Source organism: Mirounga angustirostris, unplaced genomic scaffold, assembly GCF_029215605.1.
Source record: "Mirounga angustirostris isolate CCGP_5_RB_7025 unplaced genomic scaffold, mMirAng1.0.hap1 SCAF_8, whole genome shotgun sequence".
NCBI lineage: Eukaryota > Metazoa > Chordata > Mammalia > Carnivora > Phocidae > Mirounga > Mirounga angustirostris.
This window is the reverse complement of record NW_026991716.1, coordinates 129,263,126-129,287,294: the sequence shown is the minus strand read 5'-3', so window position 1 is coordinate 129,287,294 and position 24,169 is coordinate 129,263,126. Positions and strand designations below refer to the sequence as shown.

At 41.2% G+C, this 24,169-nt stretch overlaps 1 protein-coding gene across 6 annotated transcripts in view; it reads left to right on the top strand.

The window, feature by feature from the left end:
• Nucleotides 1-800: 800 nt before the first annotated feature.
• Nucleotides 801-24,169, top strand: part of KATNA1 (katanin catalytic subunit A1) — a 38,555-nt gene continuing 15,186 nt past the window's right edge. Inside the window, exons 1-5 of one of the 6 annotated variants that reach the window (XM_045865727.3) lie at nucleotides 5,414-5,553; nucleotides 5,854-5,955; nucleotides 7,005-7,063; nucleotides 15,240-15,414; nucleotides 18,550-18,707. In XM_045865727.3, coding sequence (XP_045721683.1) covers nucleotides 15,253-15,414; nucleotides 18,550-18,707 — 320 coding nt within the window. In that variant the 5' untranslated portion in view covers nucleotides 5,414-5,553; nucleotides 5,854-5,955; nucleotides 7,005-7,063; nucleotides 15,240-15,252. Of the gene's footprint in view, nucleotides 2,278-5,268; nucleotides 5,554-5,853; nucleotides 5,956-7,004; nucleotides 7,064-15,239; nucleotides 15,415-18,549; nucleotides 18,708-24,169 lie in introns of those variants that run through there. The other 5 variants (XM_045865726.3, XM_064598213.1, XM_064598212.1 and 2 more) reach the window with 5 other exon arrangements.

Below are 24,169 nucleotides of genomic sequence, written 5' to 3'. Positions count from 1 at the left end.
TTCTTTCTTTCTTTCTTTCTTTCTTTCTTTCTTTCTTTCTTTCTTTTTTAGATTTTTATTTTTATTTTTCAACAGAGAGAGAGAGAGAGAGAACGCAAGCAGGGGAGTGGGAGAAGCAGGCTTCCCGCCAAGCAGGGAGCCCGATGTGGGACTCGATCCCAGGACCCTGGGATCATGACCTGAGCCGAAGGCAGACGCTTAACAACTGAGCCACCCAGGCGCCCTGAGTATCTAATTTTCATGATATCTTGCCTGAGAAAGCCCCAAATCTCTAGCTGAATCATTGCCACACATCTGTGGGGAAGAATCCAGGCATCCTAAGAACAAAAGAATTAAACTGGCATTTGAGGTGCTGCCCAACAGAAAGCAAATCAAATCAAGTTCATTGCCTGCTTAACAACAAAACAAACTAAAAAACACCTCCAGAGATCTATCACAGATTTAAACCAGAGTATAACATAACATATCCAATATCAAGGATACACTTCAAAATTACCTGTCATACAAAGAAATACAAAAAAATATGACCTATTCTCAAAAGAAAAAACAGTGGAGATCAACCCCAAGAGCCTATTCCAACATCTGGAATTGGCAGAGTACAATGGCTCTTAAAACTTTGCACAGTGATGGGGCGCCTGGGTGGCTCAGTTGGGTAAGTGTCTGCCTTCAGCTCAGGTCATGAGCTCAGGGTCCTGGGATTAAGTCCCACATCGGGCTCTCTGCTCAGCGGGCAGTCTGCTTCTCCCCTCTCCCTCTCCCTCTCCCTCTCCCTCTCCCTCTCCCTCTGTGCTCTCCCCCCCTCAAATAAATAAATAAAATCATAAAAAAAAACTATGCACAATGATGTAAAGAAAAATATTCTCATAACAAATGTAAAGATAGGAAATCCCAGTAGGAAAATAAAGGGTGTAAGAACCAAAAGGGAATGTCCTTTGATTGAAGACATAAACTGGCAGAATATGAGAAAACCCATGAGAGGGCCAATAAATTGCATTATTTAATTGCATGTAGAATAAAAGTATCTCTGGAAGATAATTAATGAATTTGATGTCATTGATTATCTCTGGGGATGGGAACTGGATTTCAAGGTTGGCAAGAAAGTAGACTTCTCACTATATAGCCTTTTGTATCATTTGAATTTTGAACCATATAAATATAAATACATAAAGTGGCAATAAAACCAAAATCTTTTAAGTTCAAGTGGAGGACCTGAGCGTAGACAAAGGAAACTAAGCTTTCATTGAAACGGGAGGCAAAAGCCAAAGGGCAAGTGTGAAGCAGAGGCATGTGTAAATTGGAGGGTACAAGCATTGTGATTAGGTTTAACTGCATATAAAACCCAAAACCCAATCACTGCTTAGACATACAGTATCTGGAGTTGGCACTCCACAGCAGGTATGGCAGCTCCACAAAGTCAGCCCACACTTCGTCTGTTCAATTCTGCTACCTTCATCATATGGCTTATATCCTATAAGTGACTGACATCAGCAGCTGGCTGCTTATTTCTATCCATCTGTTCCCTGTTCTCACCTGGTAAAAAGAGGGGATGGTGAGAAGGGGGTAAGGGAGAGTTTCAGGACCTCTCCCTTTAAGGTGTCTTCCTAAGAGTTCTATATAACACTTCCACTGGCCAGAAGTCAGATCCATGGCCACACCTAACTGCATGAGAGTCTGGAAATGTAGTCTGCATTCCAGATGGTCCCATTCCATCAAGCTTGGTTCTGTTACTGAGTAAGAAAATGAGTATTTGGTGGCCAGATGGTAGTCTCTGCCACAGGGAGCAAGTTGAGGGAATTTCAATCTGATAGCTTCCATTTTCTCCTCTGGTGGAGACATCGTGATTTGCTGAAAGGGCGGAAATGGGTAGAAGTTGGCTTGAGGAAAGTGGTGAAAGTTTGAAATAACTGATGTGAAGCGAGTAGGAGAGAACTGAGGCAGAACATGCAGAAAAGTGTATTTCAGGTGGGTTGGAAGTTACATAATTGTGGTGCATCAATCTTCATGGTGGTGTGATTTCTTTTTTTTTTTTTCCCGTAGTATCCAGCAGTCTGGCAGTAGCACGACAGTGATGGAAGCTATTATTTGGGAAGAAAAGCTTAGTGAACAACGCTGGGGATCTGCCCCTGTTTGTTACTGCAAATATTGCCACATAATCTAAAAATTCAACAGATTCTTAATCATGGTTAGAATTTTCTCATCTTATACATACTCTGTATTCTAAGAGATGGCTCAAATGTTTGAAGATGTAGGCAAGGATTGCCAGATACAACTGACCAGGTGAGTAAAATTAATAAATCGGTCCTGAAAGTCCTTTTAGATTTCTCTGATGAAACATAAGTTTTTAAAATTTAAATTTAATAGATAAAACAGTAAATAATAAAAATTTACATTAAAAAATGATTTAATGTATTTATTTTTTCTAGAAATATCTTTATCTTCTGTGTAATTCCAGAGGTCACTACACCTCTTACAACAGTCTCCCAATCTCTTCTTCCTCCCCTTCAAATCTTCCTACTCACAGCTGCCAAATTAATCTCCCTATTTGCTGTGTCACTTATGCTTTCATTTGAAAACTTTCATTGGCTCCTTTTTTGCCTATTGAATAAAGTTTACACCCTTTTTTGGCACCTACCTTTCTACTTCTTTTTCCGTAATATCCCTTCATGTGCCCTGTCATTCTGCCAAAGTAATCTGACTACTCACTAGGAAAAAATATATAATATAATAATAATAATAATAATTTTCTGACTCCCAGTTTGGACACAATCGCTTCAGAAGGCTGGTGGTTGTAGAAGCTACCCTGTAAAAGAAGAAATGGCTAGTGTAGTAGTCAGGAGTGTGGTATACAAATACTGTCTCTCCTTCAGAGCAGACTGCAGTTGCACATCCTTGTCCCTTTGAAGTCAGGCTTGGTCACATGACTTGCTCTGGCCAACGAGATGTGGGCAGAACTGGCATGTATCATATCCAGGCAGAAGTTGTGCAAGTTACTCCCCCCCCACCCTATTTTTCCCCATGGCCAAGGGTCCCAGTGCCTGCATTCACTCTGCTATGAACATATAGAGTAAACGAGAAAAAAAAGTGTTCAAAGGGGCATGAGTTTATAGCCCCTTTGGTAAACTCAGAGTTCTTTTTTGGTATAAGGGGGTTTATACTCATATAAAAAAAAAAAAATCCTGTTGTTTGAAACCTCTGATTTAGGGGCTACTACAGCTTAGCATAGTCTTCCCTAACTGGACAACTAGTGAAGAAACTGAACTAGTGAATGTAAGCCGCTCTTTTCAGGTTTTTTACTTTAAAAATGTATCATATGATCTCACTGATACGAGAAATTCTTAATCTCAGGAAACAAACTGAAGGTTGCTGGAGGGGTGGGGGGTGGGAGGGATAGTGTGGCTGGGTGATAGACATTGAGGAGGGTATGTGCTATGGTGAGCGCTGTGAATTGTGTAAGACTGTTGAGTCACAGACCTGTACCTCTGAAATGAGTAATACATTATATGTTCAAAAAAAGAAGATGTAGGAAGGGTAAAATGAAGGGGGGGAAATCGGAGGGGGAGACAAACCATGAGAGACTCTGGACTCTGAGAAACAAACTGAGGGTTCTAGAGGGGAGGGGAGTGGGGGGATGGGTTAGCCTGGTGATAGGTATTAAAGAGGGCACGTCTTGAATGGAGCACTGGGTGTTATATGCAAACAATGAATCATGGAACACTACATCAAAAGCTAATGATGTAATGTATGGTGATTAACATAACATAATAAAATTTTTAAAAATCAACTTCATTGAGGTATGATTTATGCACAATAAAATGCATCCATTTTATGTGTTCTCTTCGAAGAGTTTTTTAATAAATATATACATTTGTGCAGCCCCTACCCTAATTGAGATATGTAACATTTCCATCACCTCAAAACCTTTCCTCATGCCTCTCTGAAGTATAATTCTTTTCCTCCCTCCTCCCACCCTTAAATCCAGCCTCAAGCGAGCTTTTTGTTGCTATAGATTAGATTTGCTCATTCTAGAATTTCATATAAATGCAATTATATAATATGTATTTTGTTTTGAGAAGTTTTTGTTTCGTTTTGTTTTGTTTTAAGATATATGTAGAGAGAGAGTGAGTGCGGGCGGGGGCGGGGGAAGAGGGACAAAGGGAGAGAGAGAATCGGGCTCCATCCCAGGACCCTGAGATCATGACCTGAGCCAAAACCAAGGGAGTTGGCTGCTTAACCAATGACCTGAGCCAAAACCAAGAGAGTTGGCTGCTTAACCACTGAGCCACTCAGGCACCTCTGTTTTAAGAAGTTTTAAAAGTACAAATGGGCTTTATAATTCAGCATGCCTTTGCACATATATAAAAGGTGAAGGTTGATTCAGGCTAACTAGGGTAATTAATCTGAACCACCCCCCCAATTTTTTTTTTAAAGATATACTAATTACAATTTCCTTTGCTCCATTACAATGGAGTTCCTATCCACCCTAGTAAAACTACTATTTTCTACTTAGGTGAGAATTTTACAAGACTTTGAGCTCCATGAGACGTTAAATTTTTTTGATTGCTATATATATACTCAATGCCTACAACAGTGTCAACAGCATAGTAGTTCAATAAATATTTGTGGACTAAATTGATGTATTTCCCTTGAATTGCCTTTATATAAATCTGTGTTAAATTGATGACTTAAGGTTAGAAGTTTAATTACCATGCACTCCCTAAGGAAAACGTGTCTAGTGCCTCATTCCACCTTAGGTGGAGGAAGAGGATGGAGATTGAGACTGGAGGAAGAAGCATGGCCAATCGTACTGTGGAGTCCGTATCTGTAAATCCTGAAACAACATAGTATTGTGTGTTGTCCGGTTGTATTAAAACGATGACCAAGAAAATAAAACTCCACTAGCAGCTTGTCCGAATATCTTTGTTTACCCATTCCCTGTTTTATTCATCTTATGTCGTGACAAGAGCCTCAGTCGAATTCTGCGTATTTGGATTTGTCATAAACAGATTTTTGGCCCTTGACTCTCACCTCTAAAATAGACACTCTGACTTTCTAATCTCTGAGGAGTGCGGTAAAAATCAAATGGGAGGAAAAGTGAGCGAGAACTTTGGAAAAAGTTACCAAGGTACGATACGTGATAATAATTTAAACCCCTGCCATCCCTCTTCTCCGCCCCGACCGCCGCCAGGAGGCGGTGCGGACTGCGCAGGCGCGTCCCAGCCAACCCCGCCCAGCTCCCCGCCCGGTGCCTGGCGCCCGGCGCGCGCACGCCTCCCGGCGTCCTCGCTCCCGGGGCGTCGCCCCGCGTGCGCTGGAATCGCCGAGGCCAGCCCCGGCACCGGAAGTGACCCTGACGGGTTTGCCTTCAAATTCTCGGCGAGCTGAAGCAGCAGTGGGGGCTGGTGACGGTTGGCCACCGCCGTCCTGGGGCCGTGAGCACGGAGCCCAGTGGTTGGGGCTGGGCAGGGCCCTACTTCCTAGCCGCCCTGAGCCACGCACGGCCGTTCCCCTCCGCCTGGCGGTGGGCGGTTTCCCAAGGATCCTCGGCAGCCACAGGTGAGTGTTCACGCTCCGGGGAACCCCGGCCCCCGTGGCCAGCTTGGCGAGATTCGGGGCCGGCAAGGAGAGCCGTCTGCGTATCCTGCCATGAGCCTGCCCTTGCCTGCGCCGAGGTCTTAGGTCCTCGCTGTTGTCGCTGACACCTGTAGCTCAGGTGACGGGTCCCCTACCTGAGGAATCCTGTCCAGCCTGGGACTTTCGGGGGTTCCTGGCGATCCCCTTTCCAGGCCTGTGTCATTAGAGAAGTCTCTGGTCGGAAAAACACATCTCTCTTTATTTCTTCGCTTTTTTGAGCAGTTCTCTCCCGAATTCGTCCACGCCCCCGCCCCATATTCTCAGCCCTGAAAAACCTCGAAAGCCTTGAAATGGGATGCAGCTTCTTTTCTTACATTTTGTTAGGTAGGTGTGATATTGTTGAGGATGTTTCTTTATTCTGGTGCTGGGCGTCCTCTGGGAGGTTTTTGGCCCTTTTGGTTTAGAGTTGGTACCTTTTAAAAATATGTATCCCTCGAAACATTTGTTTCATACCGTATAGTATGTGGTGACGAAGTTAGAGATAAACGTGGATCCTTAAGTACCTTACAGTGGATAGTCTCAGCCCTTATTTAATCAAAAATAATTTTTTCTTTTGACTGCGAAGTGCCATTTTATATCAGTTACTAAATTCCAACAGCACAACTTTGCATCCTTCTCTCTTGAAAGCATTCATTTATGTGTTCCTCTTTGAAATCAGACCTTTAGTTACTGCTGAAAACATGCGTAATGTTTTAGAATCTTTGCCACAATGATAGAACGCCACGGTGTCAAGAAGATTCTTGTAAAGTTCACAGGACTAAATGTCTCAATGTGCAGCCCTATTGTCTTTTCCAAAGGAGATGATTTTTGTAATCAGTGAGTTCTCACACAGGAATCGAGTCAGAACTCTTTATTTTGTATTACTATTACTATCACTGTATCATGCTTTAAAAAAAAGGCAGTGCTGCTCAATTTCCAACATTCCTAGACTGTGGAAAGCTATGTAAAGCTCCTCTATGGCTTTGGTTGTTCAAGAAGCTTTTACATTTTACAGATTCAGTACTTGGCATATTATAGAACAGATTCTGCATTTTATTTTGAAAGTGGTGTCCCAGTTCTGACAAATACTAGGAATTAGAGAATCTTGTAAAATTTGCTGTACTAACAGCATTGTTGAATTTCTGTTTGCAACAATGGTTTAGGTTTTTCTTTTTAGGTACATGATTGGTTAAAAAGATAATGTATCAAATCAATGTGGTCAATGTTGATTATATGCTAAATAGATTTTGCTTGTAGTGTTTACTGGTACGGCTTGAACATGGATTTTGAATTACATTTTACTTGTTATATTCACTGATTTATTTTTGTTTTGTTCAGGGTAAACAGAAAGTTTACCAAATACAGATATATGTATTCTTTTTTTTCCTGAGCAGGCATTCTTTTGATAACTTTCCCATGCTTCTTGAGAATTTATTATACAGTGATTATAAAGGTAAGAAGAATGTATTCCATGCTGTAATTGGTCATGGGTCACTCATTTATTGTATGTATTTATAATCAGTAGTGACTGACTGTAAATTAGCATTATAGTTGTTTTCGTATCCCAGAGATGAACATTCTGAACACTGCTTAACAGTGTATTGTCACTTTTAAAGTTACACTCGATTTATTGAAATGCCTTCAAGAAAATGTATGATTGAGGTTCATCTGTTTTTGTTTTAGGACATTAGTTTTACAGATAAGTGTTTTTAACATAGGTGTTGATTGCCTGTGCTTAATACTATGGTATGCTTGTTTCCTCCTCCTAAGTGAAGAAAATACACCTAGGATAGATCAAATGATGTCCCTTCTACTAAACTTCAAGGATTTAAAGGCTTAATTCTTATTTTTGTCTTCAGTGCAATTCCTTGCAACTGAGTAGGTGCTCTGTAAATACTTCTTGAATGAATGACCTATGCACATTACAGTAAAAACTGAAATATTAGTGGAACCCAGTCTAACTCCTTAAAAAATTAAGTGGATACGGTATCCTTTTTAGGTGTGGAATAGGGAAGGCCCCATATTGGAGAGCGTAGGAATCTTAGAACCTCAGATGTTTGGATCTATTGCCTATTCTTTTTCTGTCTCTTTAATCACTTTTCCTTAATTCTGGAGGAGAAAAAGATACCCTAAGTCTCTTTGTAGAGATTCCACACCACAGCAACTATTAAGCTTGCTAGAAATTTTGCTGTAATATTTTTTATTGTCTAAAGTTTTTGACTCTGTTACTTGAATTAAAATTTCGTGTTGCACCTTACTTAGCTTAAAAAAATTGATTTAGTCATTAGTGAAAATGAATATATAAGCTGTGTAAGCAAAACATTGGTTCTGACAGGATAATGTAAAGGAAATGCTTGCTGTGAGATAAAGTAGGCATCACATATGGTTATTTTTCTCTTTAGTAATCTGTCTAATCAAGAATCTGAGTTTTGGGGCAATATCATGTTTATAAGTGTTCTATTAATTGAACCAGTAGATGCTTTTTACTGTTCATGGTGGTTAAAATTTGACTATAGGCTTTTCTCCAATATATTCATTTCTTCAAAAATTGCCAGATATTGTGCCAGGTAGACCTCATTTTTGTACTCCTGCAGTGTAGTTTTAGCAATGATAAGAATATATTCTTGAAAATTGGAGTCTCGTAAATTTGCAGTGTTGATACTCATTTGAAAAGAAAGCTGTCTTAGAGACCACTACTAGAAGAATAGGAAAATTTATTTCTGTCTCACATTTAGTCAACTAAGGGTATTTTGATACTATTTTTCAGTAAACACATTGTTTCTTTGATAATCAAAAATTTTTCAGGTCATTTTTCAGGCGGCCTTGGATTGACTTTGTATTTCTTTTTGTTAGAAAATGTCAATTCATTGGATGCTAAGGAATTTTATCTGACTAGAAAGAAGTATTCGTAACATAGAACCTTCAAAGAAGGCCTGGAGTGAACTCTATGCATTGTGGGACATTGAATCATGATCCTTAAAAAAAAGTAGGGGGGACACCTATATATCAGTAGCAACTTGATTTAGATTTTTTTTAGTAGAGGGGATGGGAAGAAAGATCTGGAGGGAGTCAGTTGAGGAAAAGAGGAAGAGAAGGGAGAAGACAACAGAGTCTTGCTATCCAGGCTCATCTAGATACACTGTATACTGGCAGCACCTGACCCCAGCTGTACTCTTCTAACATTGTTTCCCAGACTAGGTGTCACTATAGGGCATTTAGAGCCTTGGGGCAGAAGCAGTCACAGTTCTGGTAGGGATGAGTTGAGGATCAAGGAATGTGAGAGTGCTGAGTGAGGGTCAGGAACTAGACAAAGATAAGAAATCTTAGTAGTTCAAACAAAAACCTGGCATTCTTCATTCAAAGATTGTTTGAATATTTGCTGTGTGCCAGGCATGGTTCCAGGTGCTGGGGGTTTATCAGTAGATAACAGGGAGCCATGCTCCCTGGCCATGGAGCTTTTATTAAGATGGAATATTATCAGTGGTCATGACTCCATGGAATCACTATGTAGGTCATGGGTTTTTTTTCTTTTGGACCTCAAATGCTCAATCTTGAGTAACTTACAAACCTCAGTTCATAGCTGTATTGCTTCATAACAAATTACTCTAAAACTTAGTGGCTGGAAACAACAAACATTTCTCTCAGTTTCTTTGGTCAGGCTGTGGGCTTGGCATAGCTGGGTGCTTGTGATTCACGGTCTTTCACAGGCTGTAATCAAGGTATCAGTCAGGGCTGCAGTCGTCTGAGGACTCAACTGAGGAAGGATCGGCTTCCAGGCTCCCTCACATGGTTATGGCAGGATTCAGCTCCTCTGGACTATTGGATTGACTGCCTCAGTTCCTCTCTGGCTTTTGGCCTGGAGCCTCCCTCAGTTCTTTGCCACGTGAGCCTCTGCACAGGCAGCTTAGAGCAGACCAGCAAGAGGCAGTCTAATCTCAGAAATGGCATTCTGTTATTTTTGCATATTCTGTTTGTTACAAATTCACATTCAAGTGAAGGTGATTTCACAAGGGTATGGAAACGAGGGGGCAGAGGCTACTGAGAGCCATCTTAGAGGCGGTCTCTAATTGTATATTGATAGAAGACCCTTCTTCTGTAGTATTTATTGTTTCTTCCTTACCCTTCATCCTCTTTCTCCACTTTTATTTCTGTATCTTAATCCTCCAAGGCACTCTAATATATTTAATGTGTTTTTGGATGTGTGTATATCCCTGACAAAAGAGTGTTTTGTATAGCATATGTATTTTTTGAATTTATAAAATGGTATTGTAATCTAGATCTTGTTCTGTATCTGAGGCTTTTTTTTTTTTTTTTACCCAACCCTGTTTTTCGATGATCTGTGCATGTTGCTATTTGTAAATTTTGTTAATTGCTTCCATCTTCTTCATGGTATTCCAGAGTATGCATCCAGCACATTTTCTTTTCTTTTCTTTTTTTTTTTTTAAGATTTTATTTATTTATTTGACAGAAAGGGGGAGAGAGAGAGCAAGCACAAGCAGTGGGGGAATGGCAGAGGGAGAGGGAGAAGCAGACTCCCCACCGAGCAGGGAGCCCAATGCAGGGCTTGATCCCAGGACCCTGAGATGATCATGACCTGAGCCAAAGGCAGAGGCTCAACCGACTGAGCCACCCAGGCACCCCTCCAGCACATTTTCTTACCCATTTCTCTAGCAGGAACTAGATTGATTACCTCCAACTCCTTCATTTCTCAAACAGTTCTGTCATTAACATTCCAAAACAAGTCTCTGTGGATCTGTGTGAGACTTTCTCTGGAATATTTACAGAAGAGTGGGATTGCTGGGTCATAGGATATATGCATATGCAACTTCTCTAAGGACTGCCAGATTGCTCTCCAAAATAACTATACCAGTTTATGTCTACAAATTGTATGTGAGGGTTTCCTTTTTCCCAAATCCTTGCCAAGACTTAGTATTATTGGAGTTACTAATTTGTTTTTAATCTGGTGAATGTATAAGAGGGTCTCTGATTGCTTTCATTTGCATTTATCTGTTAATAGTATCTGTACTTTTAGCCATTTGGCTTTTCTTTTTCTTGAATTGTCCTTTATGCTCTTTACTTGTTTCTATATGAAGTCCTTTTGTCCATTAGTATGGGGAATTATAAGGATGGATTTTCTTTTTTTTTTTTTTTTAAGATTTTATTTATTTATTTGACAGAGAGAGACACAGCGAGAGAGGGAACACAAGCAGGGGGAGTGGGAGAGGGAGAAGCAGGCTCCCCGCAGAGCAGGGAGCCCGATGCGGGACTCGATCCCAGGACCCTGGGATCATGACCTGAGCTGAAGGCAGTCGCTTAACCAACTGAGCCACCCAGGCGCCCAAGGATGGATTTTCTGATCTTAAATTATCCTTGCATTCCTGCAGTAAATCTTTTTTTTTTTTTTTTAAGATTTATTCATTTATCCTAGAGAGGACAGGGGAGGGGCAAGGGAGGGAGAGGACCCCAAGCAGACTCCCTGCGGAGCTCAGGAGCTCACCCCAGCATCCCCAGATCATGACCTGAGCTGTGAAACCAAGAGGTGGACACTCAACCTACTGAGCCACCTAGGCACCCCTCTGCAGTAAATATTCTTGATCAGAGAGAGTGTGTGTGTCCTTTGAAAAATTTAGCTCCTATTTTGGATTTCCACATCTATATGTTCATAAGCAAAACGGGCTTTATATTGTTCTTATTCAATTGAAATTGAGGTGAGCCCAGCCTCCTAAAAAGAGTTGGTCAGTTTTTCCCTTGTTTTCTCAGTCAACTTTTATGTGATTAGAATTACTTTCTGTTTAGAAGGTAGGTAGAACCCACCTATAAAAAATCCTCTGGACCTGAAGCCTTTCAAAGGTAGAGGTCTTTCATTAAAACTCCATTTTCTAGGAAATAAGAGAAGAAAAATTTTTAAAGGAGAAAAAAATTTCCGGCACCTGGCGGCTCAGTTGGTTAAGTGTGTGCCTTCAGCTCAGGTCATGATCCTAGAGTCCCAGTATCCTACATACATACAGAGTCCCAGAGTCCTATACCAGGCTCCCCGCTCAGCGGGAAGTCTTCTCCTTCTGATCCTTCCCCCCTCACTGTCTCTCTCATATAAATAAATAAAATCTTAAAAAAATTTTTTTTAATCTTTTTTTTTTTAAGATTTTATTTATTTGACAGCATAAGCAGGGGAGCGGCAGACAGAAGGAGAAGAAGCAGGACCCCTTCGGAACAGGGAACCTGATGCGATGCGATGTGGGGCTTGATCCTGGGACCCCAGGGTCATGACCTGAGCCAAAGGCAGTCGCTTAACCCAATGAGCCACCCAGGTGCCCCCAAAATTTCATTTTCTTTCAACTCAGATCCATCTAGTTATTTTCTCTTTTTCATTCTGTTTTGTTTATTTGCATGTTCTTTTTTTTTTTTTTTTAAGATTTTATTTATTTTTGACAGAGACAGCGAGAGAGGGAACACAAGCGGGGGAGTGGGGGAGGGAGAAGCAGGCTTCCCTCGGAGCAGGGAGGCCAAGGTGGGGTTCAGTCCCAGTTCCCTGGAGTCATGACCTGAGCCGAAGGCAGATGCTGAGCCACCCAGGCGTCCCTGCATGTTCTTTTTTCTTTTCCTTTATCAGTTTTGCCAAGATTTGTTTCTCAATTTTTAAATGACCCATAGTTTGATTTTTTTAGTCTTTTCCAGTGTTTTGGGGTTTTCTTTCTCTTTTCTTTCTTTTTGTAAGATTTTATTTGTAAATAATCTCCACACCCAACGGGGGGCTTGAAAGCACATCCCTGAGATCAAGAGTCAAATGCTACACCAACTGAGCCAGCCAGGTGCCCTTTAGTTTTTATTTAAATTTGGCCCTTTAGCTCCTTCCTTCTTGTGCTTTTCAGTCTGCTTTGTTAGTCTTTTTCTAGCTTCCTGAATTGACAGCTTAGCTCAATTATTATCACACTTTCTTATGGTGGTGGGGTGTGGTGAATCTGCAGTCATCTTCAACCACCCCTCATCGCTTCCTGATGTGCCGATTGTGTGCCATAAGGGATTCTCAGCCTGGGAACTGATCTTCCTAAGAACTGTCTTTCTCAGTTGTTCCCATCTAGCCTAACCTGAGTGGGAGAGTGGCAGCAGGAGACCACTCACAAGAGCTGTCCTGTTGACCTCTGTTTTTATCAGCTCCCCACTCTGTCCAGGCCTGGCTTTGCCGTGATGTATCCTGCTATCTCCATCAGGGACTGGGCTTGCACTGCTGCTTCTCTGTCCTGCAGTGGAAAGTGTGGGGAGGGTGAGCAAGGATGGCAGGACAACAGACCTCAGAAAAGGCACAGTTAGAAACTCTAACCTGGCCCTATTTCCCTCTGAGCTGCCTTGTACTTTCCCACACACTAGGACCCAAATCACCATCTATTATTTCAGTGTTTTTCTGAACTTTATATTCAGTTCTAGGATCCATCAACCTTCTACGAATCAACTGTGGCTCTTCTAGGATTGGTTTTCGGGAAGGGGGCCAGTCGCTATCTTGGCTTCCTGGCTTGCCTTGTACTTAGGAATTGAACCTGATACTGAGATTCAAGATGTTTGGGTTTAAAGATCATAATAAATATACATGACATGTATTAATCAAACCTAACTGGGTAGAGGTGCAGCAGTTGTACCTTTAGCTGGTTAGAAATGAGAACTGCCAAGGACTGGCCGAGAACAGAAGCCTGAGGCTGTTGGTGTGATTTTGACATCTCTGCTTCTCCATTGAGGTTGTGATCCCATCTTCTCTAATCTCTGTCCTGAGGAGCATAGTACCCTCCCTCTTGTGCTCTGGTATGGATAGCAGTGCTGGTTTGTAACTCTTCTGCCCGCCAGCATTTCCCATTAATCTTGATTTATGCAGTCCTCTAATTCTGGGCTGTGTGGATATGATTACCTTCTCTTGTCTATTTGTAGACAATCTTTTGTCTGTTTGGTAGAAAATCTTTTTGGTCCTGTGTGTAACACATAGTGTTAGATATTCCTGGTTGGCCTGCTCTGTGTGCCAGCTAAACAGTCTACATTAAATTAAACTCAAGAAGTTTGCTTGGCATGCTTTTTCACAGAAAACCTCCTCCCTGAACGAAGGATTTAAATAATAAAAAACATAAGAGCCGTAGTGGTCTCTGTGGGACTTAAACTCTGTTGCATCACTTGACCTTAACCATAGGTGCATGGTGAGGGAGGGAGGTGTCAAAAACCACAGTTTTAGGAAATGCCTCTGGCTAGATTAAATTAAGCTAGGTAGAGAGGTCCCCACGTTGAAGTTTTCTCTGTTCATCTATGAGATACATCTGTTTGAATATCCCACTGACAAACAAAAGGAGTAAAAAAAAAATGATCCTTAATTTTTCCTTCATGCATCTATCTCTTCTCAGCTTTCCTGTGATCTTTTCACGATTCCTTCATTTTTTAGTTCCACCACCTTGAAACTTCATATTAACTGAGCATTTCTTTCACCATGTGTTTCAAATTTCTTTTTATTTTGAAAGCCACGACCCTAACTTATTGCTCTCTCAAAAATATGCAGATCTTTCAGACTTTCAACTACACCATGCTATGTACAGTTAATAAATAATAGTAATTGTCAACATCAATAGAGCTGACATTTATCAAGTGCCTACTTCTGATGCTTTATATCCACATCCATATATCCATATCCTACTAATACAAAGACTGTGCTTGGTTCTCATATATAGCAAGTTCCAGGGAGGATGCAGTTAGCATTTATTGACATGCTATTATTTGCCAAGTAGTATGCTAGGTACTTTAAATAGTCATTTATTCCTTGTAGTGCAAGTCTTGGAAGTAGTTACTATCTCAGTTTTACATATTGAAAAACCGAAGCTTAGAAAAGTTAAGGGACTTGACCAGGGTAGCAGAATTATAATTCTAACAAAGAATTTCTTACTTTGAAACGCATGTGCTTTCTGCTGTTCCACACTGCCTTCCAGAAACTGTATCTGACATGGTGCATTTGTTCTTCAGATGCTCAGTAAGACTTGTGTGTCATGGGGCGCCTAGGTGGCTCAGTAGTTAAGCGTCTGCCTTCGGCTCAGGTCATGATCCCAGGGTCCTGGGGTGGAGCCCCGCATCGGGCTCTCTGCTCAGTGGGAAGCCTGCTTCTCCCCCCACTTCCCCTGCTTGTGTTCCCTCTCTCGCTGTCTCTGTCAAAAAATTAATAAAATCTTAAAAAAAAAAAAAGATTTGTGTGTCATGCACTGAGCATACAGTCTCATACCTTTCAGATATAAATCCTGCTCTCTAGGTAGAGATAGGATGCATATAGATGAGTAACTATAATTCAGAGTAGACAGGTGCCTTGAGTGAAAGGTCCAGGTACAGCGCCAGGGGGTTTTAGAAGGGGGAGAGTTTATTTTAGATTGAGAAGTTCAGAGGGTAGACATGCTGGGAGAACTGCCCTCTGAGCTGGGTGGGGTTTGCTTGTGGGAACCAAGAACTTTCTTTGAAGGAGGAGAAAATGCTTGAGCAAATGGAGATGGAAAGTGTGTGTGATTGTGAGCTTCTTGAAGGAGCCCTGCAAAGTATACTTTAGAGAAGGTCTTTGTATACTTACTTTTAGGAGACATATAATATTTCTTTCTTTCTTTCTTTCTTTTTTTTTTTTTTAGCTTACGATTGAGCATGAGTCTTGTTATGATTAGTGAGAATGTAAAATTGGCCCGTGAGTATGCGCTGCTGGGCAACTATGACTCTGCGATGGTGTATTATCAGGGCGTTCTTGACCAGATGAACAAGTATCTGTACTCGGTCAAAGATACCTATCTCCAGCAGAAATGGCAACAGGTGAGACTTGTACTCAGTACTCAGAAGACTTAAAGAGATCGTCACTGTCCTTTGCAGTTACACGTGAAGAGTGTATAACCATACACGTTACGTGGATTTGTATATAATGTTACTTGAAATTTGATTTGTTATATTAGTAATAGTCCATATTCACTGTCATCAGTATTGTGAGTTCTACTCAGTTTTAGTTGTTGGAATCTAATAGATTAAAAAAAATGGTTTTGACATATTTTTCTATATCACATTTTTTTACCTGTTAAAATCAGAATTGACTTTATTAAGCCATTATTGAAACTGCAGATGACAGCTGAATCTCATGGCTACAGTATTTTCTGTAGAATATTCTAAAGCAGACCATATTTGAATCCCATATGAGGAATGTTAGTCACTGGGGAGATGGAAAGTGTAGAACTTACAAGTCCACTTGAAGGTGGCATTTCTAACAAGTTTCAGCTACATCACAGAGGAAAGAAATGTTACAGAATTTGGGGCACCTGGGTGGTTCAGCCATTAAGCGTCTGCTTTCGGCTCAGGTCATGGTCCCAGGGTCCTGGGATCGAGCCCCGCATCGGGCTCCCTGCTCCACGGGAAGCCTGCTTCTCCCTTTCCCACTCCTGGTTGTGTTCCCACTCTCGCTGTCTCTCTCTCTGTCAAATAAATATATAAAATCCTTAAAAAAAAAAGTTACAGAATTTAATAGTCTTTTTGAGCTGTTCTTCTCAGTAGAACGTTATCCCACAGATTCTGCTAAACTGCTTTTTTGATAGTATTCCATTTTTGTACTTAATTTCTTTGAGAGAAATATCCTACCTCTTTGAACTTAAACCTTTTTCCTTAATCTGCCTCTGCATATCCCTTCCATTACCAGAAGAGGAAAGTATTTTATTTCATAAAGAGTCTTAAATTTGTCACTGAAAGATTTATGTTCATTGGCTGGAGACTTTTTTTTCAAGTAGGCTACACACCCATCATGGAGCCCAAGGTGGGGCTTGAACTCACAACCTGAGATCAAAACCTGAGCTGAGATCAAGAGTTGGACACTTAACTGACTGAGCCACTCAGGCGCCCCTGTGGGCTGGAGACTTTTATTTTAAAAGTCTAAGCTTTTTTTTCTTTTTCTTTTTCTTTTTCTTTTTTTTTTAAAGATTTTATTTATTTATTTGACAGAGAGAGACACAGTGAGAGAGGGAACGTAAGCAGGGGGAGTGGGGGAGGGAGAAGCAGGCTTCCCGCCGAGCAGGGAGCCCGATGTGGGACTTGATCCCAGGATCCTGGGATCATGACCTGAGCCGAAGGCAGACGCTTAACGACTGAGCCCCCAGGCGCCCTCTTTTTCTTTTTTTTTTTTAAAGATTTTATTTATTTGACAGAGAGACAGCGAGAGAGGGAACACAAGCAGGGGGAGTGGGAGAGGGAGAAGCAGGCTTCCCGCCGAGCAGGGAGCCCGATGTGGGACTTGATCCCAGGATCCTGGGATCATGACCTGAGCCGAAGGCAGACGCTTAACGACTGAGCCCCCAGGCGCCCTCTTTTTCTTTTTTTTTTTTTAAAGATTTTATTTATTTGACAGAGAGACAGCGAGAGAGGGAACACAAGCAGGGGGAGTGGGGGAGGGAGAAGCAGGCTTCCCGCCGAGCAGGGAGCCCGATGTGGGACTTGATCCCAGGATCCTGGGATCATGACCTGAGCCGAAGGCAGACGCTTAACGACTGAGCCCCCAGGCGCCCTCTTTTTCTTTTTTTTTTTTAAAGATTTTATTTATTTGACAGAGAGACAGCGAGAGAGGGAACACAAGCAGGGGGAGTGGGAGAGGGAGAAGCAGGCCTCCTGCCGAGCAGGGAGCCCAATGTGGGACTCGATCCCAGGACCCTGGGATCATGACCTGAGCCGAAGGCAGACGCTTAACGACTGAGCCACCCAGGCGCCCCTAAGCTTTTTTTTCTTTAAGATTTATTTATTTATTTGAGGCAGGGGGTGGGCAGGAGGGAGAGGGGCAGAGGGAGAAAGAATCTCAAGCAGACTCCCTGCTGAATGCCTGGGTGGCTTAGTTGGAGCCAGACGTGGGGCTCAATCTCACAGCCCTGAGATCATGACCTGAGCCAAAATCCAGAGCCTGACGCTCAACCAACTAAGCCACCCAGGCACCCTTGTTAATTTATTTTTAGAGAGTAGAGTGCACACATGAGCAGGGGAGGGGGGGCAGAGGAAGAGGGGAAGCAGACTCCCTGCTGAGCACAGAGCCCAACACAGGGCTCTATCCCACAACATGAGATCATGACCTGAGCCAAAACCGAGAGAGTGGGACACAACTGACTGAGCCACCCAGGCACCCCAAAAGTCTACACTTTTCTTGTAAAGATACTTAAATCATTTAGTTTTAAAACCAAACATTACCAACTTTTTTTCAATATTTTATATATATTATTTATAAATTGAGTCAAGAATGCTTAAAAAAAAATCTTGGCTATATGTGATTTGGGCCATTTGTCATATGAAGCCATATTTTTCAAACTGTGGGTTTCAGTCCATTAATGGTCTATGAAATTAGTGCATTCTCATCACCATTTTTTTTTTTTAAAGATTTTATTTATTTGACAGAGAGAGACACAGTGAGAGAGGGAACACAAGCAGGGGGAGTGGGAGAGGGAGAAGCAGGCTCTCCACCGAGCAGAGCCCGATGTGGGGCTCGATCCCAGGACCCTGAGATCATGACCTGAGCCGAAGGCAGACGCTTAACGACTGAGCCACCCAGGCGCCCCTCTCATCACCATTTTAAAAGTCCACTAACATAGCATAAAAAACATCAAAGAAGCAATTTACAAAAGGATTATTTTTATCAAAAGTTCCGAAAAGAAAGTTAAAGCTAACTTCAATATATTATGCAGTTTGAATACGAACCGTAAGTTAGTAACATGGTTTAATTGGTCAGAATATTTAATTCATTTTCTCTTGCAATTGAAAACAAAAACTTAATGAACCATCCTTAAAATTTCAGCAATATTTTGGCGTGATTTATGGGATAACTGATGTCAAACTAGAAGTTTCCAACATCTCTAATAAATGGCCCTGGTTTAATCTTGGCAGTGATTTATTGGTTACCAATATTTAAAGAGCCATATTCTCCTTTGAAACCAGGTTTGGCAGGAAATAAATGTGGAAGCTAAACATGTTAAGGATATTATGAAAACACTGGAGAGCTTTAAGCTAGACAACACTCCACTGAAAGCTGCACAACATGAGCTTCCAGCCTCTGAAGGGGAAGTCTGGTCCTTGCCTGTACCTGTTGAACGAAGGTAAGTCGAGACCTTTTAAGAAACAGATTAGCCCAGGAAACTAATAGCTTTGGCTATATCTAGGAGCGCTGGGTGGCCGAGAGACAGGAACGGGAGGTTTTTTACTGAATACCTTTTAGAACTCTTATGTTGTATATCATGTAACTATGACCCATATTGATAAATTAAACTTAGGTGGAAATAACCCAAAAATATGCTTTTGTGAATGAGCTTGCAGTAGTGGAGACAACATTATCTTATAGAAGGAGCTGGGAATTGAAATATCTGAGCTCTCGATCTCTCTTTGCCACTATCTGTAGTTTTGGAAAAAATATGTAACCTTTTGGGCGCCAGGGTGGCTCAGTTGCTAAGAGTCTCCCTTCATCTCAGGTCATGATCCCAAGGTCCTGGGATGGAGCCCCGCATCGGGCTCCCTGCTCAGCGGGAAGCCTGCGTCTCCCTCTCCCACTCCCGCTGTGTTCCCGCTCTCGCTGTCTCTATCAAATAAATAAAATCTTAAAAAAAAAAAAAGTAACCTCTCTAGGCTTCAGATTTTTCTAACGTAAAGTGAGGGAGTTAGATTAAAACACTGGTTCTCAAACAGGCTATCACAGAATACTGCTGTTCATCAAAATTGTTAAAATGAAAAATGAGCTTTTTAATTCACAGGAAGAAAAGGATAAAATGTTCTCTGTTTTAAGGTTTTTGTTTTTTTTTTTAAAGATTTATTTATTTGAGAGAGAGCATGAGAGGGGAGAGGGTCAGAGGGAGAAGCAGACTCCCCGCTGAGCAGGGAGCCCGATGCGGGACTTGATCCCGGGACTCCGGGATCATGACCTGAGCTGAAGGCAGTCGCTTAACCAGCTGAGCCAACCAGACCACCCATATTTTAGGTTTGTCTTCGGCACTTTTTCCCTCCGCTTCTTATTACCTGGAGCTGGCAAATGAACAATTAGTGAAAGTGATATTTACTGAAATTCTCTACACAGCCAGTAGTGCTTAGTTTCACTGCATATTTTTTACTGACAGGGATCAGATGGATGTTACTTGTCTATTCCACTCACGTAATAGATTTCCTAGTTTGTATTGTGGACTTAAACATGTGAGTGTATAATAGCATTATACAAAAAACACTGACTTGCAGGTCCTTTGCCCCCTAATCAGTTTGAGAACCTTGCACTAAGGAAGACATTGTTCAGATGTTTTTCAGTTTCACATTGTCATTTGTAACTCTCAATTCTTTTTTTTTTTTTTAAAGATTTTATTTATTTATTTGAGAGAGAGAGCGAGAGCAGAAACACAAGCAGGGGGAGCGGGAGAGGGAGAAGCAATTCCCTGCTGAGCAGGGAGCCCGATGCGGGGCTCGATCCCAGGACCCTGAGATCATGACCTGAGCCAAAGGCAGACGCTTAACCGACTGAGCCAGCCAGACGCCCCTGTAACTCTCAATTCTTGATTGTATTTTATGATAGGTGCTAGATATTGAGTGCTCATGTGTCCTAAGCACATTGGAGGCTACACATGTTATTTCATTTATTCACAGTTAGCCTTTCAAATAAGTCATGTGTTCTTTATATTTCAGATAAGATAGTTTGATGTACAGTGAAGCTAGGTAACTTTCCCCCATTATCACAAAGCTAATAACTGGTGGAGCTAGAATTTGAACACAGATATATTTGATTACAAAGCTGGCATTCTCTGCCATACCAGTTATTCTCAAACTCTAGTATACCTAAAGATCTCTTGGGGCACTTATTAAAATGTGGATTCAAGGTTTCCACTCCCAGAGAGTCTGACACAACACAGGCATACCTAGGAGATATTGTAGGTTCAGGTCCAGACCACCACAATAAAGTATCACAGTAAACAAAGTCAAGTAAGTATTTTGGTTTCCCAGTGTGCACATAGAAGTTATTTACACTATACTGTAATCTATTAAGTGTATAATAGGATTATATCTAAAAAACACGGTTTTTAATTGAAAAATACTTTATTCCTTTTTTTTTTTTAAAGATTTTTATTTATTTATTTGACAGAGAGACAGCAAGAGAGGGAACACAAGCAGAGGGAGTGGGAGAGGGAGAAGCAGGCTTCCCGCCGAGCAGGGAGCCGGATGCGAGGCTCGATCCCAGGACCCTGGGATCATGACCTGATCCAAAGGCAGACACTTAACGACTGAGCCACCCAGGTGCCCCAGAAATTTATGTCTTTATTTCTCACAGTTCTGGAGGCTAAAGGTCCAAGATCAAGGTGCTAGCTAGTTTGGTTCCTGAGGACTCTTCCAAACAGACAGCTGCCCTGTCTCTGTCTTTGGGAATAATCAAGCTCCCTGGTGTCTCTCACAAGAACAAAGTCCTCAGATCAAGGCCTTATTTAACTTTATTTCATTTATTTATTTATTTATTTATTTATTTATTATAATTTTTTTTATTCTTATGTTAATCCCCATACATTACATCATTAGTTTTAGATGAAGTGTTCCATGATTCATTGTTGGTGCATAACACCCAGTGCTCCATGCAGAATGTGCCCTCCTCAATACCCACCACCAGGCTAACCCATCCTCCCACCCCCCTCCCCTTATTTATTTATTTTTAAGTAGGCTCCATGCCCAACATGGGGCTTGAACTCACCACCCGAGATCAAGAGTCACATGCTTTACTGACTGAGCCATCCAGGTGCCCCTAACTTTAAGTACTCCCTTACTCTAAATGGTCTCACTGGGGATGAGGGATTTAACATAATGAATTTTGGGGGACACAAACATTCAGTCCATAACAGCCCTGTAACTCCTTTCTCACTTATTGGTAAGAACTTTCCGATGAATACATGTGCCCAATGAAAATTTAGTTCATCTCAAATTTAATGAGTTATTTGGTCACCTCAATCTAACAAGCAGAGGCAGGAGGATTCTCTCTTGGGAGTGGTAGGAAATTGAATTACATGAGCCTCTTCGTCTAAGAAATTCTATGATGATGAGTCCTAGTTTCCGTTCTGATTGCTTTTTGCTTTCTTCAGTATCTTTTTTTGTCCCTTATCTTAAATGCCTTGGATGGATCACTATTAACTGTAAAGTTCTCCTCTTTGACTTTCTTTGCTGCGTCTTTGCTTATTCCTGTAGTTTATTTTACTTGCTTCCTCAACTAGATAGCCCTCAAAACTTTTTGTTTTGTTAGTCTTCATTTGTACTCATGCTTATGAGAACCTACTCTTTGTTGAACTGTTAGTGATTCTAACCTTGTCATCAGCTAGATTTTAGTCCCATTTAAAGAACAGATTCAGTCTCCTCTATGCTCATGCACAGAAATGTTTGTACAAGGAGGTTCACTGAGCCTTTTAGAGCAAAGATTAGAAATAGCTTCAAAGCTATTAAATGTGATTATTTAAAAATGTCTTTTAAAAGCCATTTAGCATCCCTCAGATATCTCATCTCACAATAAAACCCAAAGTTTTCATCATATCCTTCAACAGCACATGCGGTCCGGTTCCACACTACCTCTAGAACCTGAGTTCTTACAACTCTCTTCCTCCTCGAGCAAGTCAAACACACAGATACTTCAGTTCTTTGCACTTGCCTTTCCTTCAGCTCAGATGTTTGATGACTTGTTCTCTCGTTTCCTTCAGGTCTCACCTTAAATGTTAGAAAGGCCATCTCCAACCACCCTACCTGAAATACCCCCGCTCCCCCAATGGGAGCTCCTACCCTTCTTTATTTTTCTAGACTGCACATAACATCATATGATATACTGTTTATGTCTTCATTGAAGCCTCCTCTCCACACACATATATACACACACGGATGTAAGTCCCTAAGGGTAAAGGTTTTATTAAACTTACTTGAAATTTTTTTATCCCCAGTGCATAGAATAATCAATAATAATATTTCAGTAAATTAGTTTTTGGAGAAATGAATACCTAACAGTAAGAAGTGGATAAAATGTGGCATATTTTACATGTAACTGCCATCTAGTCATTAAAAGCCATTTATGAGGTAATGATACAGGAAATGCCTTATGATAGGATCAGAGATAAATATGAATGCATGTATATATAACAGTTTCAGTTCTGTTTAAATGAAAGACAGCTACAAGAAAATAGACTAATATGTTAAGTGGCTAACTCTGGGTAATGGGGTTACAGGTGACTTTTATTCTTATACTTGATTATATCTCAGTGTCTGTTTTATATTATTTTTCTAGTAAGAGGGGAATACATATTTTAAAAGAATATCTCTACTTGGCTATCCAGATGTCTAAATCGAAAATCAAACCCCCATCATTCCTTTTTGTCTTTATCATTCTGCCAAATCCTCATTATTTTTTTTTAAGATTTTATTTTTATTATTTTTATTTTTTTTTAAAGATTTTATTTGACAGAGAGAGAGATAGCGAGAGCAGGAACACAAGCAGGGGAAGCGGCAGAGGGAGAAGCAAGCCCCCCCGTCGATCAGTGAGCCCATGCGGGGCTCAATCCCAGGACCCTGGGTTCGTGACCTGAGCCGAAGGCAGTTGCTTAACCGACTGAGCCACCCAGGCCCTCCCCAGATCCTCATTCTCAACTTCCCATGTCTAGGAGTATCTTTTTTGATAGTGTATCTCTCGGACTTCCATTGCTCATTGCCTTAGGCCAGGCACTCATCTCAGGCCTCCATAACATTTGTAACCTGCAAATATCCCCCGGCTTTCTGTTTCCTTTATCAGTGTATCTTACTCAGCACTGGCCCCATCTTTCTAAAACCTTTGCAGCCAGCAGTTAGCTAAAAGCTAAGCCTCTTGAACTAGTATTGAGATTTTCTACTTACCGAACCACCTTCTCTGTCCAGTACCCTCCCTGAATGCTCACCATTGTCTATAGTTAGTGTCTTTATAAACCTTTATGTAGGTGAAGCTCATTTTGATTTTTTTGCTTTTCTACACTGATTTTCTTGTCTGCAGTTATACCCTCTTGTTTAGTTCATCTCCTGTGTTTCCAGGTCCAGTTTATTTTCTGTCCTCTAGAGGTTGTAGCACTTGGTCTCTTTTACATTTTCTGGCATACTTGCCTAGTTTTACATACCTTTTTCTTAACTATACTGGAGGTATTTGAGGATAGGCCTCTTTTACCTTTTTTATTTTTCACTTTAATGGCCCCAGCCAAGTCGAGGAGCCTGAGAAATATTTGAGAGGTCCGAGTCCTGCCGCAGAAATAAAGATGACATGAGGTGATGTGTGTAAACGTAAAGCGCTCTACATCACTTCTTGTGACTGTCCTCAGCCAGTGGTTATGTCAGTGTTTTAAGCGGGGAAAATGATTTAATTTTATTAATTAAAATATGAGAACTATGATATATTCTAAATAAAATAGTTTCAGCTTGCACATGTACCAGTGGATAAATGTGAATCCTGTACCTGTGCTGTGTTCTGGTTCATTTGATAAAACTCTCTTTGATAATTGCTGTCTTTTCAGTTTCTAAGAATCAGACTAAGTTGTCATTCATCCTTGAT